This window comes from Gymnodraco acuticeps, unplaced genomic scaffold, assembly GCF_902827175.1.
Source record: "Gymnodraco acuticeps unplaced genomic scaffold, fGymAcu1.1, whole genome shotgun sequence".
In the NCBI taxonomy this organism is placed as follows: Eukaryota; Metazoa; Chordata; class Actinopteri; order Perciformes; family Bathydraconidae; genus Gymnodraco; species Gymnodraco acuticeps.
In genome coordinates, this window is record NW_022991180.1 from 2,986,451 (window position 1) to 3,001,265 (window position 14,815).

At 41.6% G+C, this 14,815-nt stretch overlaps 1 protein-coding gene across 4 annotated transcripts in view; it reads left to right on the forward strand.

Moving 5' to 3' along the window:
• Positions 1-5,571: 5,571 nt before the first annotated feature.
• The window catches only part of grid1a (glutamate receptor, ionotropic, delta 1a), a 236,533-nt gene continuing 227,289 nt past the window's right edge, over positions 5,572-14,815 (forward strand). For all 4 annotated transcript variants that reach the window (XM_034238004.1, XM_034238006.1, XM_034238005.1 and 1 more), the window contains exons 1-2: positions 5,572-5,650; positions 7,295-7,450. In XM_034238004.1, coding sequence (XP_034093895.1) covers positions 5,572-5,650; positions 7,295-7,450 — 235 coding nt within the window. The remainder of the gene's footprint in view (positions 5,651-7,294; positions 7,451-14,815) is intronic.

Here is a 14,815-nt window from a genome sequence, read left to right on the forward strand (position 1 = left end):
CTCTTTGTCTCGCCACTGTGTGTTCCATGGTTACCTTGTTAGTTTTCCTTTCATGCTGAATTTAATAATGATTCAGATTGACCTGCTCTTGAAGACTATCAACATTCTAAGCAATTTGTTGTTGTGCTCATTTGATAAGAGTACCTCTACGCAGGTAGATTTCTAAGTGTGTTTCTGCTAAGTGGCTCCCATTGAAACAACCTCATCCACTAATGAGTGTCCTGCAGGCACAGCTTGAGTAAAAATGTAGCTGACACAGGCATTGGGTTCAATAGCACCGCTCAGGGCACCATCAACAAATGGCTCTACAGTCGCTATTAGACGAACACATTGTAAACATCTCTGCAGGAAGAATTAGTGCTTTGCTGATTTAGCTAATGCTGAATAATACATTCTTATTTTATGAATAAAAACAATGGATTGCATTGGCGGATGTTCCACATGAATGCAATTTGTTGTTGTTGTAACAAACAGAAGCTTCCAGAATCTTAGACCTGCTGGTGTTTTGTAAGTTGATGTGTTGAGATATTTCGGCACCGAAACAAAGAGACAGAAAGATAAAGATACTGTGGGTTTTCTGTAAAGTATGGACACAGATCAGTGTGTTCAATGAATTGTGAATGCCAAAAACTGAAAACACTGACCACATCTAGTTTATATTTAATCGGAGAAACCACAATCCCCCCCAGTTGGACACCGGCATGACAAGAGACAAATGATAGAACAGCAGAGGAGCTCTTAGTTTATTTTTTCCACATGCCATTTCCAGCTTTTCTTTAGTAATGCTCATACAATTAATCAAGATAGAACAACCTTTTTTTATTTCCCAGAACAACGGCTCATCATACAACCTGTTCAGTCTTATGTGTTCTGCAAAATTACTTTTCTACTCATTAGTTCTTTGCAGGAACATAAAAGGGTGGGACATGGACATAATGTTTTTCATGTCCATGCAAACACAGTAGTTACTGTATACTTGATATTGGTGATCATAATACACAGGCAAAGAACGAGTATCCCTCTAAAGGTAGATGTGTGTCTGCTATTAGAAAATATTGAACAACAAACTTAAGGTTACATCCCACAGGTATTGATCGTGTGTCATATTATTATAAGCCTGCGAAACATGAGCAAGAATGCTTGAAGGTTGCAAACTTGATTTAGACTTGAATCCTCAGTCATGTCCCTGGCTGGAAAACATACAAAGCCTCTGCTCTGGCAGCTGTCAACCTGCTGGGCTCCAGGCTAACACAGATAGACCACCATTTATATACTGTATGTATTACCTAGTACATATTTCACTACGGTTCAGCTTGGTGTAATGTTGAAATATATAATGATGCGGGTAGTTAACAATTCACTCATTGATATTCAGACTCTGTGATGAAGGTTGTGCTTATTCTCCCATAACATGATTAATCTATAATTTTACCTCAGGCTGTGTATTTGGAAGGGAAAGTCTTGCTTATTCACCTCTGGTGCTGCACACACTTATTGCTATTCCCTGCACAGATCAGCTTGACATGAATGGATTTTTAAGAGAAACCTGTTCAGTGGTAACACTACCACACAAAGTTACAGACAGACAGGACACTAAACACAGAGATTTAGCCTCTTCCAAATGTGTGCAGGGGGCTTCATATTTTAACATCCAGCGCCACAATGGCACGGACAGGGCCAACTTCACGGTGACAAACTCTTCAGTCAACTCATGATATTAGTGCCATCTCTTGCTATTCTACTGGCAAACCAACTACTTTATGAAACGTATTCAACTGCTGCGGTCCACTGGTGCTGTGCTTTTTTTTATTGGTAATACTAAAATACATGCCAGACAACTGCTGCAGTAAGCAGTCTAATTATGTTGACTTACAGTACATTTGTCTGTGTGCTGCTGGCTCTGTCCACTTATTTTCATTGACCGCATATATGTTAGATTAAAGCCTAATGAAGCGAATAAACTCACTTATTCTTCAGCACATCACAAGGTATCAAATGTGCAGAGATAAGGCCAAACACAATAAACACAGTAAGTAATTGCCCTTTAATGTGTAAGACCATTAAAATTATTCCTCCTGTTGGAGTCAAAAGCAGATCCCACGTATATCGTAGCACTAATAGTAATACTAATCAATGAGGACAGAGACCAGCTACTCATGAGCAATGGATGTGTATTTCATTGTGCACAGCAATCACAGCCCCCAACCATGCGTGAGAAAATAATTTAAGATTAAACTGAGAGATTGCTCTCATCAGAAAAAAACCAGGACCCAGAACGATAAGATGCTATTCTTTAGAAACAATTAATTATGCTGTGACCTGTGCTGTAGGCTTTTGATTATAGAGGCGTTTTATTTGGGAGAAAGGAATAAAATGTTTATCACAGAATAGGCCATAAGGTCACATTGGTACTTAACTCTTCACGACTACGTTTTTGGGAGTTTTGACTAGAAGAGTATGTGACAGCTCCTCTACATTTAAATTCACTTTTTGGCCTTGTTCCAGAAAAGGAGGAGAACAACTCCTGTCTTTCTGTTGCACTTCATTGCTCATGGCCATAAACATTGATGACTCAGGCTTGTGCGATAATGAAATTCCACCTTCGTCACAAAGCGCAGGCGTGACCGACCCACCAATGTCCCGGTGACTGTTTGTGGCACTTTTGAGGTTAACTCATGTTGACACCCATGGAGGTGTATGTATGAGTTGCTCTCCACAGTTGAAGCTAAAGGAACAGAACTCTGACAGATGCAAACTATTTATTAAATTAGTCAAAGGATGTTTTTGGATTTTAAAAAACTGCCGGTATGAAAAAAAAAGCATAATGAACCCACAAAATTGGTGATTATACATTGGCCTACTTTCTATGGAAAGGTATTGCCTCTATTATTTTCAATCTACTTACTAATGCATAGGACTCGCCAACTCAGGCCACAAAACACACAGTGCTACTCATTCAAATGTCTCATGACCTTTCTATATGCAGAGAATAAATATTCAAGGACACACGTTTTCAACATGCCTCTCTGATATATGGTAATGACTAAGACGGCAAGACTTACACTTACGGAGAAAAAAAAGGCCTTGGCTTGGTCGATCACAGCTCACCTGTAACGCAGATATTTGAGACATTATGTATTTCATATGCTGAAGTTCACCATGAAATACTCACACATTGTATCTATACAGTTAAAAAACACAATCACATGTATTCTATCTTTTTTATTATTCAACATCCTATGTACATAACTCATTAATGTTATTGGACAGATTCATTGCAGTTTTAATTCAGATAAAACACGTTTTTTATTCTTATAGATGTTGCACAAGATTCACAATGTATTACCCAGAATACATGAGAGATAGAGAAATGGCAGATTTGCATTACACAATATTTTGAGGATGAAATCTCAACAACACACTGCTTCAATTAAATAACTAAATGTATTCTCCTGCTGGCTGTGATGAATTGTTTATGGTATTGTTGAAGAGCCTGTCAGATTACAACCCAAATCTAGTTAAATCTGTCTGTTTTGATCTCTTGTAATGAGTCTCGATTGACCTACTGTTTCATGGGAACTGTAATTGGGATCATGACAATAATTTAATCATATCATGTGTTCCTTTCCTTTTATTGTCAACACTATTGCTCTAGACTCTGATTTATGGCACTGATATGCGGGTTAGCATTATGTTAAAACATAAATATCTACTGTTGTGTTTCACTTTTAAGCTATCGTTATGGGCACAGACAGCTTGTGCTATAAAGGTTTTAAATTGGCCATGTCAACTTCATATTTACCCTGTTATATCCAAATCACACAGAAATGTCATGAATCGTTCTGAATTGAAGGAAACATTTTGCGTAAACACAGCTGCAGTACACACAGATGGTCAGTAGGGGTAGTGTGTGATTGTACAACAACTTTGGAGGCATGGGTGTTTATTCCTCTGCTGCAATGAAAACCATATTATAAAACCATGATGCAGAACATGGGAGACTTTGACATTAGAGTGATGTGGATTTATCAAGTTTGTCTCTGAAGTAAAGCAAGAATGGTTGCAACAATTTTCCATTAATGGTTTCTGATATATTCCAATAAATGGGAAGGAAACAAGGTATTAAAACATTGAAGTATCTAGTACACTGTGCTATAGCTGACTATTTGCTCTACAGGTGCCTTTTTCTTTGACTTGTGCAGCGTAGTGGAGCTGCCCGCTGCCGATGGTGCTGAAAGTTTCTGCTCTGTGCCTCTGACAGACGTAACCAAGCAATTAAGAGATATTTCCGTTTTTATTGCAGTCACGAGAAATATCCTTTAATTGTAAGATTATGCCTATCTAGAAACTCCGTCTCTGGCACGACTTCTTCCTCTTCTTCACAGCTCTGCACACGCCTGGCATTGTTCAGATATTATGAGGAGTGTCTCGTATACCCAACAAGAATTACTGGAACCCTGCAACAAAAACAAAAAAACTGTCCTTAAAATTAACCCCCAATGCCAGAATCCGGTGTGGAAAAAAGAGGGCGTCAATTTTTCTGAAGCAACAGTTAATGAATCGAATAAGTCATGCAGCTGTCACAAAACATTTAGCTATTGTGTGTGCTTCTCTTCAAAATGCTCCTCCGGTAACTCAGTCCAGCTGTTCCCGGTTCAGTCAGGCGGTGTGGCTTCTGTCACGTCTGTCCCTCATCCATCAGCCCTCGCCGAGGAGCACCGTGTGTAAATCCTTTCCTCTGCCACATCAGCTGCGCTCCGTCGCTACTGAAGTAAACGCTGAAATGTGTCTCTGCCGCGCTGCGCCCTCACATCCTTCTTGAAAAAAACGTCAACTTCTCCAAAGTAAACTGTTTAAACCGCGTCGACTTCCCATCTCTCCAGTCTATATGTTTGCGTTTGCGATTGAGCTTTTGTCACGCACTTGTTTTTCTTTTTCTGCAAAGCATACATAGGCTGATTGGCTTTTTTTTATAACATCAAGTCATGAGTTGAGATATCGGCTCTCCGTGCGTCTTTCTCCGGCTAGTCCAAATCATTTCTACCCGGCTTGTCGGGACAGCAGCGGAGTCGTGAAGTCTCTGCAGTCACGTGATCGAGATAGGACTGAAGAGTGAGTGTGTGCAGGTTTTTTTTCTCTCGGAGTGTGTATGTGAGCCTCTTTCCGTGTGTAGTTAGAGGGGTGTCCCTCCTCCGCATTTGTTGCTGCTTGCCATGCTTTAGACGCCGAAACGCAGGGAGAGAGGCGAGAGTGAGAGGTAACGCCGGTCTCTCTCACCGGGCTACCTGTTTTTTTTTCAGTCTTACCTCGCGTCCCCGTTGGTTCTCCCTCGTCTTTTTGAGCCTTGCTTCCTGCAGTCGGGTTGTTTTTGTTGGTCAAAAAAAAGAGAGACAAACTGATCATTTCTGTAGGGTTTCATGCGGGTCCGATCTGCCAGTAGGAGGACCGCAGTTGTGTTTTGCGCTGGGTTTTGATCATCTTTTTTCCCCCCTTTTTTTTTTGGGTGCTCCATTTGGACAGTATAGGACAGCCGAGCAGAGCTTGGATGATCCGCTTCGCTGAAATCCCGAGATGGAGTTGCTGCTGATCTGCCTTTCCCTGTGGATATTCCAATGCAATTCGGCCGGAGCGGACTCCATCATACATATCGGTAAGCGTCAGGAAAAAAACCATGCTGTTTGACAGGTGTAAAGGCAAAGCGTGCGGGGATAAAGCTCAGCCAGCGCATACTGCGTTGATCAAAGGATTTTGGTGAGAGGGCGGGATAAATAGTCTATTCAGCTTGCATCCTGTGTTTAAGTAACACTTTGACTCTCAAGCGAGTTGAAAAGTTGGCGGTTTTTAGATGGACATGCCTCTGACCTATACGGTTTTTACATTTTCTCTAAGTTATTTATTTATCAGCCTTTTTCTGCATATATTTGTTTAGCTTATCTACCGCAAATCAATGCATCCCAATGCAGGCTTAAGATCGTATCCTCACTCTTATCGGCCTGTAAATTGAAATTCATTTTTTTTTAAACGGACTACAGCAAGAGGGCCTATAAGCTTTGAGGAAATCAATGTCCAATAGCCAAATGGTTGAGGCTTTTTTAGACCAAGCCACCTCTTGTCTGTATCCGAGAAGCCTCAACTTTCACCGGAACGTGACTGCAATGTCAATTACAAGACGGAGTGAATGTCAGTGGAGTTTCGTTTTAGAAATGCAAAACGCATAGAGCCTCTTTGTTCTCAACTTCAAACCAGAGCTGCCTTTTCCAGAGATGGGGGATGCTTTAATCTCATCATGATGTTGAAATAATGATCTGTCAATCCCTACACATCGCATTGCATTACAGTTTCAAAATGCATACATGATCTCTTCTCCACACACACACACACACACACACACACACACACACACACACACACACACACACACACACACACACACACACACACACACACACACACACACACACACACACACACACACACACACACACACACACACACACACACACACACACACACACACACACACACACACACACACACACACACACACTGTGTACATTATATTTGTGTCCCCTTTTCACTTCTGTGTCCACTTACATGTATAATGACTGGCATTGTAGTCTCAGATACAAATGTCAATGTCACTGTGAGCACATTTTGTCGCGGTGCTCCTCCGCCGCTGCTCCTCCTGCTGCTGATGTTCACAGTTTACTGCAACAGTCTGGCAAGCAGCAGGTGCTCAGTCACTGGCTTAATACAGAGGTGGGACTCTATCCAGATAATATTGGCAGATGCCCCACATATTGTTCGGGTACCCCAATTATACTTCTCATTTCCTGAAACCTTTTTCCCTGATATATATGCGTCTCCCAATAGCAGCTGATGCCATAAACAGAGGAAAAAAGACGGGAGGGAGGGAGACAGTTGAGCTTCAGTGCGCCTCCCACACATAGGCCTATAATGCTTATTGGGTAAAGTGCCATCGATCTAGTAGACATGACAGGCATTCTTTTCAAAATCTGACTACTTTATGCATCAAATAATGAGAGTCTGTGTGATGTGGCCGTGTTGCTCTCCATGGTGCTGAAATCATGTACTGGCTCACTGAGATAAATCCACTAACTATAATGAAATCAGGCATCATGTTTACATGTGTTTGTCCACCAACAGATTATACATTATGTTTAGCTGGGAAGGTCCATACATCAACTGCTTTCACCTTCAACTTTACCGTGCAATCGAACTTCATCCCCTCGAGATTACTCTCCAAATAACATGGTATTCTTTTATTCCACAGGTGCCATATTCGAGGAAAACTCTGCGAGAGATGAGGAGATTTTCCAACTTGCCATCTCGGACCTGAGTCTGAACGATGACATTCTGCAGAGCGAGAAAATCACCCACTCTGTGAAACTTATCGAGCCAAACAACCCCTTCGAGGCCGTGCAGGAAGGTAAGCGCGATTCCCCCACGGATCATTTCTGCTATAAATTGCCCTTGCTATTTGATTTGATTACTCGGAGGCCGCAGGGCACGTCAGGAAGGCGGTCTCTCGTCACTTCTAGTTACGATCAGGAAATAATTCCCTTGTATCAAAGTCTTGACTGCCTTGATCTTGCAGGTTTTTTTTAAAGCCATGAGTTTATGTTTTTCGTTACGCGTGTTTATCAGGCATTGTGGTCCCTTGGGAAGCAGTCATGGATGAAAAAACGTGTGTGTGTGTGGCCATCTGCAAAGTGCTGTGCCACTATACTAACGCAAGGTGTCTTCTGTGGTCGAAAGCTAGGTGGAAGCATTGAGTTAGAGCACAGCAGCTTATAATAATATGTTGTGTGAAATGAAAATCATTTGAAGTTGATCAAATGTCATTCCAACACCAATAATCCACTTGAGTAATCACACAAGACAAAACAAATATTTCTAGCTTTTATATCCCTTTCAAGGATGAGTCTGCAATCCCATCCATGCACATTTATCACCCCTTCAGCTGTTTATACTCAAAATGTTTGTCTGCATCATTTGGATTCCCCGTAAGCAGACAAGAAACACACCTCCACCAATCAGACAGGATTAGCAATGAAATGATTTTGATCAAGGTTATCTCTCTGTCATGGAAAGGTGGTCCAATAGTTGACTACAACAGTGATTACAAATTCTTCTAGTAAAATGAATCATTACGACTTTAATAGATTTGATGGGACCTTCAAATGCTGTGTATGTTCGCTGCACTTAGTAACCAGCCTGTACTTTTGTCCCCAGTTGTACAAAGGCCTTGATGAGTCATTGCTATTCATAGTGCCCCTGACAGGCAGAGAAGCATGATAATATGTCCTGCCTTTTGCTTAAATGATCCCATGCCATTTAGCAGTTATCCAGAAAAACATCACACATTTTTAATCTTCAAATTCACATGACTTAAACCTTGATGAGGTCCACATGGAACAGAGTGGTATAAACCTTAAGTACACAGAGAAGATATTCCAGGTTGCTGCTTCAGATAATGATTAAAGGGGCCATATTCTGCCCATGTTCAGGTTCATATGTGTATTGTGAGCATCTACTGTGACATGTTTACATGCTTTAATGTTCTAAAAGTGCTTATTTTTTGTCTCATACTGCCTGTGCTGCAGCACCTCTTTTCCCCCTCTGTCTGAAACCAGAGCCCAGTCTGCTCTGATTGGTTAGCTGGCCAGGTATCTGTAGTGATTGGTCAACCGCATAACGTACAATGTGTTGGAGCGCTAGCCAATAGATCCACAAGTGTTACATAGTGATGTCACTTTTACTGAAGTAAACACAGAACTACAATCAAGGCGTTTCAGGGGGGGGGGGCGGAGTTTATGGGAGAGAAACTCGCTCTGGAGGGAGCTTTGGTATTTTAACCTTAACAGACAATTTCCATGTACAAAAACCTGTATAACACACTACAGGAAAGAGAAACCCCCAACAAGTACAATAGGGTCCCTTTAAGAATATGACACACTTGCTGGGATGGTAATTGCAAGACTTGCCAGCAAATAATGTGTTCATTGCTCTGATTATTTTAGGAGTGCAGTCTAATGGCGCATTTCCACTGCAGCGGGGTAGCCCCGTTTAAGCGTCCCTAAGCGTCCTCGCTCAGGCCTCGGGCTGCCTCGCTGGCCGTCCGAGGCCGTGGCGCATTTCCATTACAGTTTAGGACCTGGGGTAGCAACGCAGTGTAGGCGGGGCGATCGGCTTTGTTTTTGTTCACATTTCGAATTGTTCCGTCGAGCTCCCGCTGGATTTGATCATCCCCAATGAGATGTAGGAACGTCGTCACCTCCTCGGTCGACCACGGTGTGCTTTTCTTATTAGACGTAGCCATTTTTGTAGCTCATCCGTTTACAAAATGCTGTGTATAAAAATGCTGCAAGCTTTTTTCTAGATATATATGCGACGCTAGGGATGAACTCGCGCGCGATCTTGTGACGATTCTCTCTGACCAATCAGCAGTCGAGAGTGTTGACGTCACTAGTTCAGCCCTGGCCCTGGTCTGAGGGAACCACGATTTTATGAGGCCGGAAAAAGAGGGAAAAAGTACCCGCTGGCCGGTACTAGGCTATATGGAAACGCCACCAAAAACCGGCCTGGCCGCTTGAGGACGGTTAAGGACGCTTAAACGGGGCTACCCGCTGCAGTGGAAACGCGCCATAAGATGGAGTGTTTAAAACAAAACTGCTCTTGGTGGAGAACGTACACACTGAACTCTGCGTTCTAATTATCTTAAAGTTATTTTCCGTTGACAATCCTCTAGATAATATTATAGCACAGTGTTGAACCTGTACAAACAGGTTGTGGATGATGCTGTAAGGGAACAAAAAAACACATTAATGGAATTCGTAACTGCATTGCTTGTTAATGCTCAGTGAAAATGATTCAGAGCTTATTTCCTGTGCTCGAATTGCCTTTTGTTGGTGATAGGGTATCATTTACCATGTTTAATGACTGTTTACGGTTAGGTTCCGGATAATCAAATATTCACATAAGTAGGTGATTACGTGGCATTCACTTTCTGGAGTGATGTGAAGTTGCTGACGTGAGGATCAATAGGTGGCCCCGGACTCTTGCACTAGACACACAGGGTGGTGAGTGTTGAGTGACAACTTGGATAAGTTAACCTTTTGCTTTGCTCTTTTGTTCGCTGCCATCCCACTGTGAGTGGCAGTCAGGACCTTGCCATCGCATGGAGAACAAGGAGGGGAGGGTGGGCATAAACAGGTGGGGGGGGGGGGGGGAGCTGAGTGAGGCTGAGAATAATGATGAGATGATAGAGTCGGAAAATATAGTGGCAGTAGAAAGGGAGGGAGATTATGGGTGAGAAGAGCAATGAAGATAAAAATACCCATGAGTACCAGCAAGGGCGGTGAAACAGAAAAAGAGAGAAGGGAATTATGATCAAGACCTGAATAAACATGAGTGGACAAAAGAAGAGTTAAGATAGGGGTGAGGTGATGAGGAAAATTTGCAAGCACACTGAATGGAATAGTTGCAGCGTCATTTTAGTTTGTCCTCATTCGGCCTCTTGTGTCCTTGCACTAGAGGAACATATATTAACGGGACACCATTCACACAGATACAGCCAGCTATTCAGTCCTCACACACTCTTATCATTCAAAGATGACAGCTCAAGGCGGGCTGGACATACTGCTTGACCACACAACAGGCAGAAGCTGTCCTATTTATAAGCTGGAGCAACTGGAGAGGATGAATAGGGCGATTTCAACACCGCAAGCGCCAACTCCGAAAATTATCTTGTTTTTTGTTGTAGCTTATCTGACAAATGACTGTGTATAGATCCCATCATCTTGCAGAAAAACAAACATGTGGCTGGTATAACAGTTCCCTTCTTATCTTCTCCATCCCCCCTTCAGTTCTTGTTATTTTATAGAGATCAAGATAAGGCAATGGGATGACAAAAATCGTGATTTGAAATTACACACATTTGCCTGGAAGGGCAAATTGTGAAGAGTCCCATAAAGTCGATATGCACGATATAATTGCATGTACTGCCATTCTGATCAATTTAACATGAATGCCTCTTATCTAGTAACAGCCAGTCATCACTCTGGAAAGCTTGTCTGGGTCTGTTAACATTATTCATTAATATCCTGAGAAAAATGTAGTTTCATGGTATACCCACAGCCTATTAGGGTATCAACTTGACATCCCACAAAGCTGAATGTCTTAAGAATATAACGTCTGAGGATAGTCCTTTCTGGAATCAGGCTGTGACAAAAGCTAGATGGAAGACTTATAAATGTTTACTGGTTTCTCACACTAACCCTAACACTAACCCTAACCCTCTTCAAATTTGTCAACCCAGGTTTTCTTCCCACCTTGATTAAAAAAAAGGTTTGTCCTGTAGGCGAGATAAGCATTCACAAGAAACACACACAGCTTCAATAACCTTTTTGTCTATAGTTGTATTCAAATGAAGTGGCAGAAAGGGGACAGCAAAGCCCCCAACCATGTTGTGTGATTATGTAAATCTGAAATTATGCATATTTCAAGAAAAGTTTAGTTCGTGAGGTGGATTTTTTTCATTTGTTTTTTTGGCATAGTTGCTTTGAGGATGTGAGATCTCCATTTTCACATGCGTTTGGAAGTGAAAGGATTCCCCCACCAGCACTGATTTATTTCATCTCTCAGAGCAGGTGGGAAAAAGGATTGTGATGGCACATGTTGGTGCAACATTTGGGATTTTCCACGCATCAAAGCATTTAGAGGATTTACAAAAAAAGAAAATACCTTTTTATAAAAATACATTCTAACCCACAATAGGACAGCTTACAGAGAGGCACACACTCAAATCACCATTCCTGCTGCGGGTGCATGTTTAGTCCATTTAGCCATGTTTGCACCTCTGTTAGTCTAGCTTGTTAGCACGCTAGCGTTTACGAATAAGCACTAAGAATAGCAGTACAGCAAAGACTGAGGGCAATTTCATTATCTGATCATTAAGGCTTTGGACTATCTTAAATCTTTATCTATTTTAATTGGAAACCAAAGAGGTCAACCTGCTCGTGGCACCAGATGAACAGTTAAGGGATCACCAAATCAATAGGATTCATTCTCTACGTATTAGGAATGCCTAAACTACATTGCATCCAGAAGTTGTTGAGACATTTCAGTCTGACCAATTAAAGGTGGGGTAGGTAATTTTAAAGAAACCAGCTCGAGTGCACTAGAATTTAAAAATACACAACTCGAAAAAATCTGCCACTTCCTTACAGAGCCCCTCCTCCAACACACACGAACGCGCACATGACCAATGAGGGCACGAGATAAGTTTGTGCACAGATGGAAGGCTGACAGGCAGGTAGGCCATCCAGTTACTTTAGCCGGGCCGGCTCAGATGATTGGTCGTGCTTTTTACAGCGCCACGGCTTCCACAGATGACGTTTTTTTATGGATATTTTGTCAAAGCACTTAAGATATTCATTGCTATCGGGATGTTAAAAGCATTCCATGGAATATAACAAAAAGTGTATCTCGAGCCGGTTTCTCAAACTTACCTACCCCACCTTTCACTGAAGAGGCAAACATAGAGCAACATAATGAAAACTGCTATATTACAGAAAAAAAGATCTTTCCCAAGTTGAAACTTACCAACATGGATTTGTTTGACCTGCATTAAACATAAGGTTTACAGTTTCTGCATTTTGACATTCAATCAATTTTGGAGCACCTTTTTCAGCATTGTTTTCAAAATCCTTCTTCAACCCTTAGCCCTGCAGGTTCCTGATTCATTTTTAAATATACATTTAGAGTGAAGCAGGTAGAAAACATAGCCATCTGGCGGCAGTTAGTGGAAGTAGTTTCCTGCCTCTCTGATGTGCAGTAATCTGTTGAGTGTTCTGTCTCACAGAGCCCTCTTCACACACCACACCACTAGTGACCCTCCCTTTTCATCTAACCCCAGCCAAGGTAATGTCAAGGAGGATTTATTTCTTTACTCCTACTGTCCCTGTAAGGAAATATACTTTGAAGGGAGCTGGCAGAGCCTTTTTATTCTTCTTTTTTGCTCAATCTCTATGACAAAAGTTGAAATAATGGTTCCTTTGAAAGAGTTGGCATGGGTAATGTAATATCCTCCATCTGATTCTCTGCTTATGACAACTCATTACTCAACTTGCTCTAAACGTGATGGAATGCTGCCCTTTCTCTATTATTGTCCCGGTGAATTTAATAATGCCACATAAATCTTGATAATGGGTTTGTTGTTTTTTTTTACGTCTTTTTACCAGCTCAACACAGAGGGGGGGATGATCAGACCATTTTACCAACCCCTGTTAATTACCCAGTGGTTATTTAAATCCGTCATAAGCTTCTCAATGGGCTGTAGAAAGGCCTGCTGGTGGCTTAATCAGCTAAGTGATGTTGTGGCAGAGGTATCACCATTTAATCCCTTCACACTACTCAGCATCCGTGTAGGGTTAACCTATAGGTGGTTGCACACTGGTGGTCCACTTTGCGGTAAATAAAATGTTTATTTTCTGTTTATAGGAGCCACTATTAGAAAGGCGGAAAACTACTCAATGCAGTTATTACTGTTTTCCCAGTTTTAGGATTGTTTCAATGATCAACTCGAGGCTAATCATCTGTCATCACCTTTATATTGTAAGTGTGTTTAACGCGCTGCATAGCTATGAACCAACATGCATAGGGCAGAAGACTAGTACAATATTCATATCTATATAATAAATAGTTAAATAACCGTTCTATCGATTCAAATGGAGACATTTTGAACAAGATATGAAGGGTACAGAAAACTGTTTGAATATAATCTAATAGGGCTATGCAGGACTGTCAAACATAAAAGGTTGGGAAGGACTGTAGTAATCAATACCTACAATACAGTGGATGGAGTGCCCACTTTTTAAAACCACACACACACACACACACACACACACACACACACACACACACACACACACACACACACACACACACACACACACACACACACACACACACATACACACACACACACATACACATACACATACACATACACACACACACACACACACACACACAGCCATTACCCTTTGAATCAAATCGTATCTGCCCTATCAATACTACAGCGGATACTATTTTCTTTGGCTTTCGACACACACACACACACACACACACACACACACACACACACACACACACACACACACACACACACACACACACACACACACACACACACACACACACACACACACACACACACACTGAAAAGTCGCATCTTGAATGTGTGTGAACTTCTGATAACGCAGTGAGAAATGCATTTGTTGTGAAACAGGGAAACAAAAAACGTGTTATTTACAGTATATCACGGGGCTTCGATGTGTTGCTATTGTATTTGTGCAAAGTGCAATGTTTTTGTGTATTATGCATGTTATTACAGTGCTGTATATATTAAGTGTTGCAATAGTTTTGGTTCCCTGCTGACTGTACGCTACTATTTTTCTCATTCTCTACTCTGTCTGCTTCCAAGTAACTCATTTAATCTCCTGGTAGAAATGTTGAAATTCTAACTTCCTTTGTCACGCAGGTATCTTTTATTTGTCAGTCTGTATATTCTACTGGCTGTGCAGCTCTATGGATTACACAACATTACTTGTCCCTCTACCTGTGCCATTCACACCATACAGTATGGATGACACAGGGGAGTCCCTATGAGACCTGCATTTCACTGACTGACAGCCACGGTATAGAATACGTTTTCCTTCTGCTTTTCTTTACAATAGCCAGAGTCAGCAATGTCTGCCAACTGCTGCAGAGTGATAGTGCCGAGTACAGA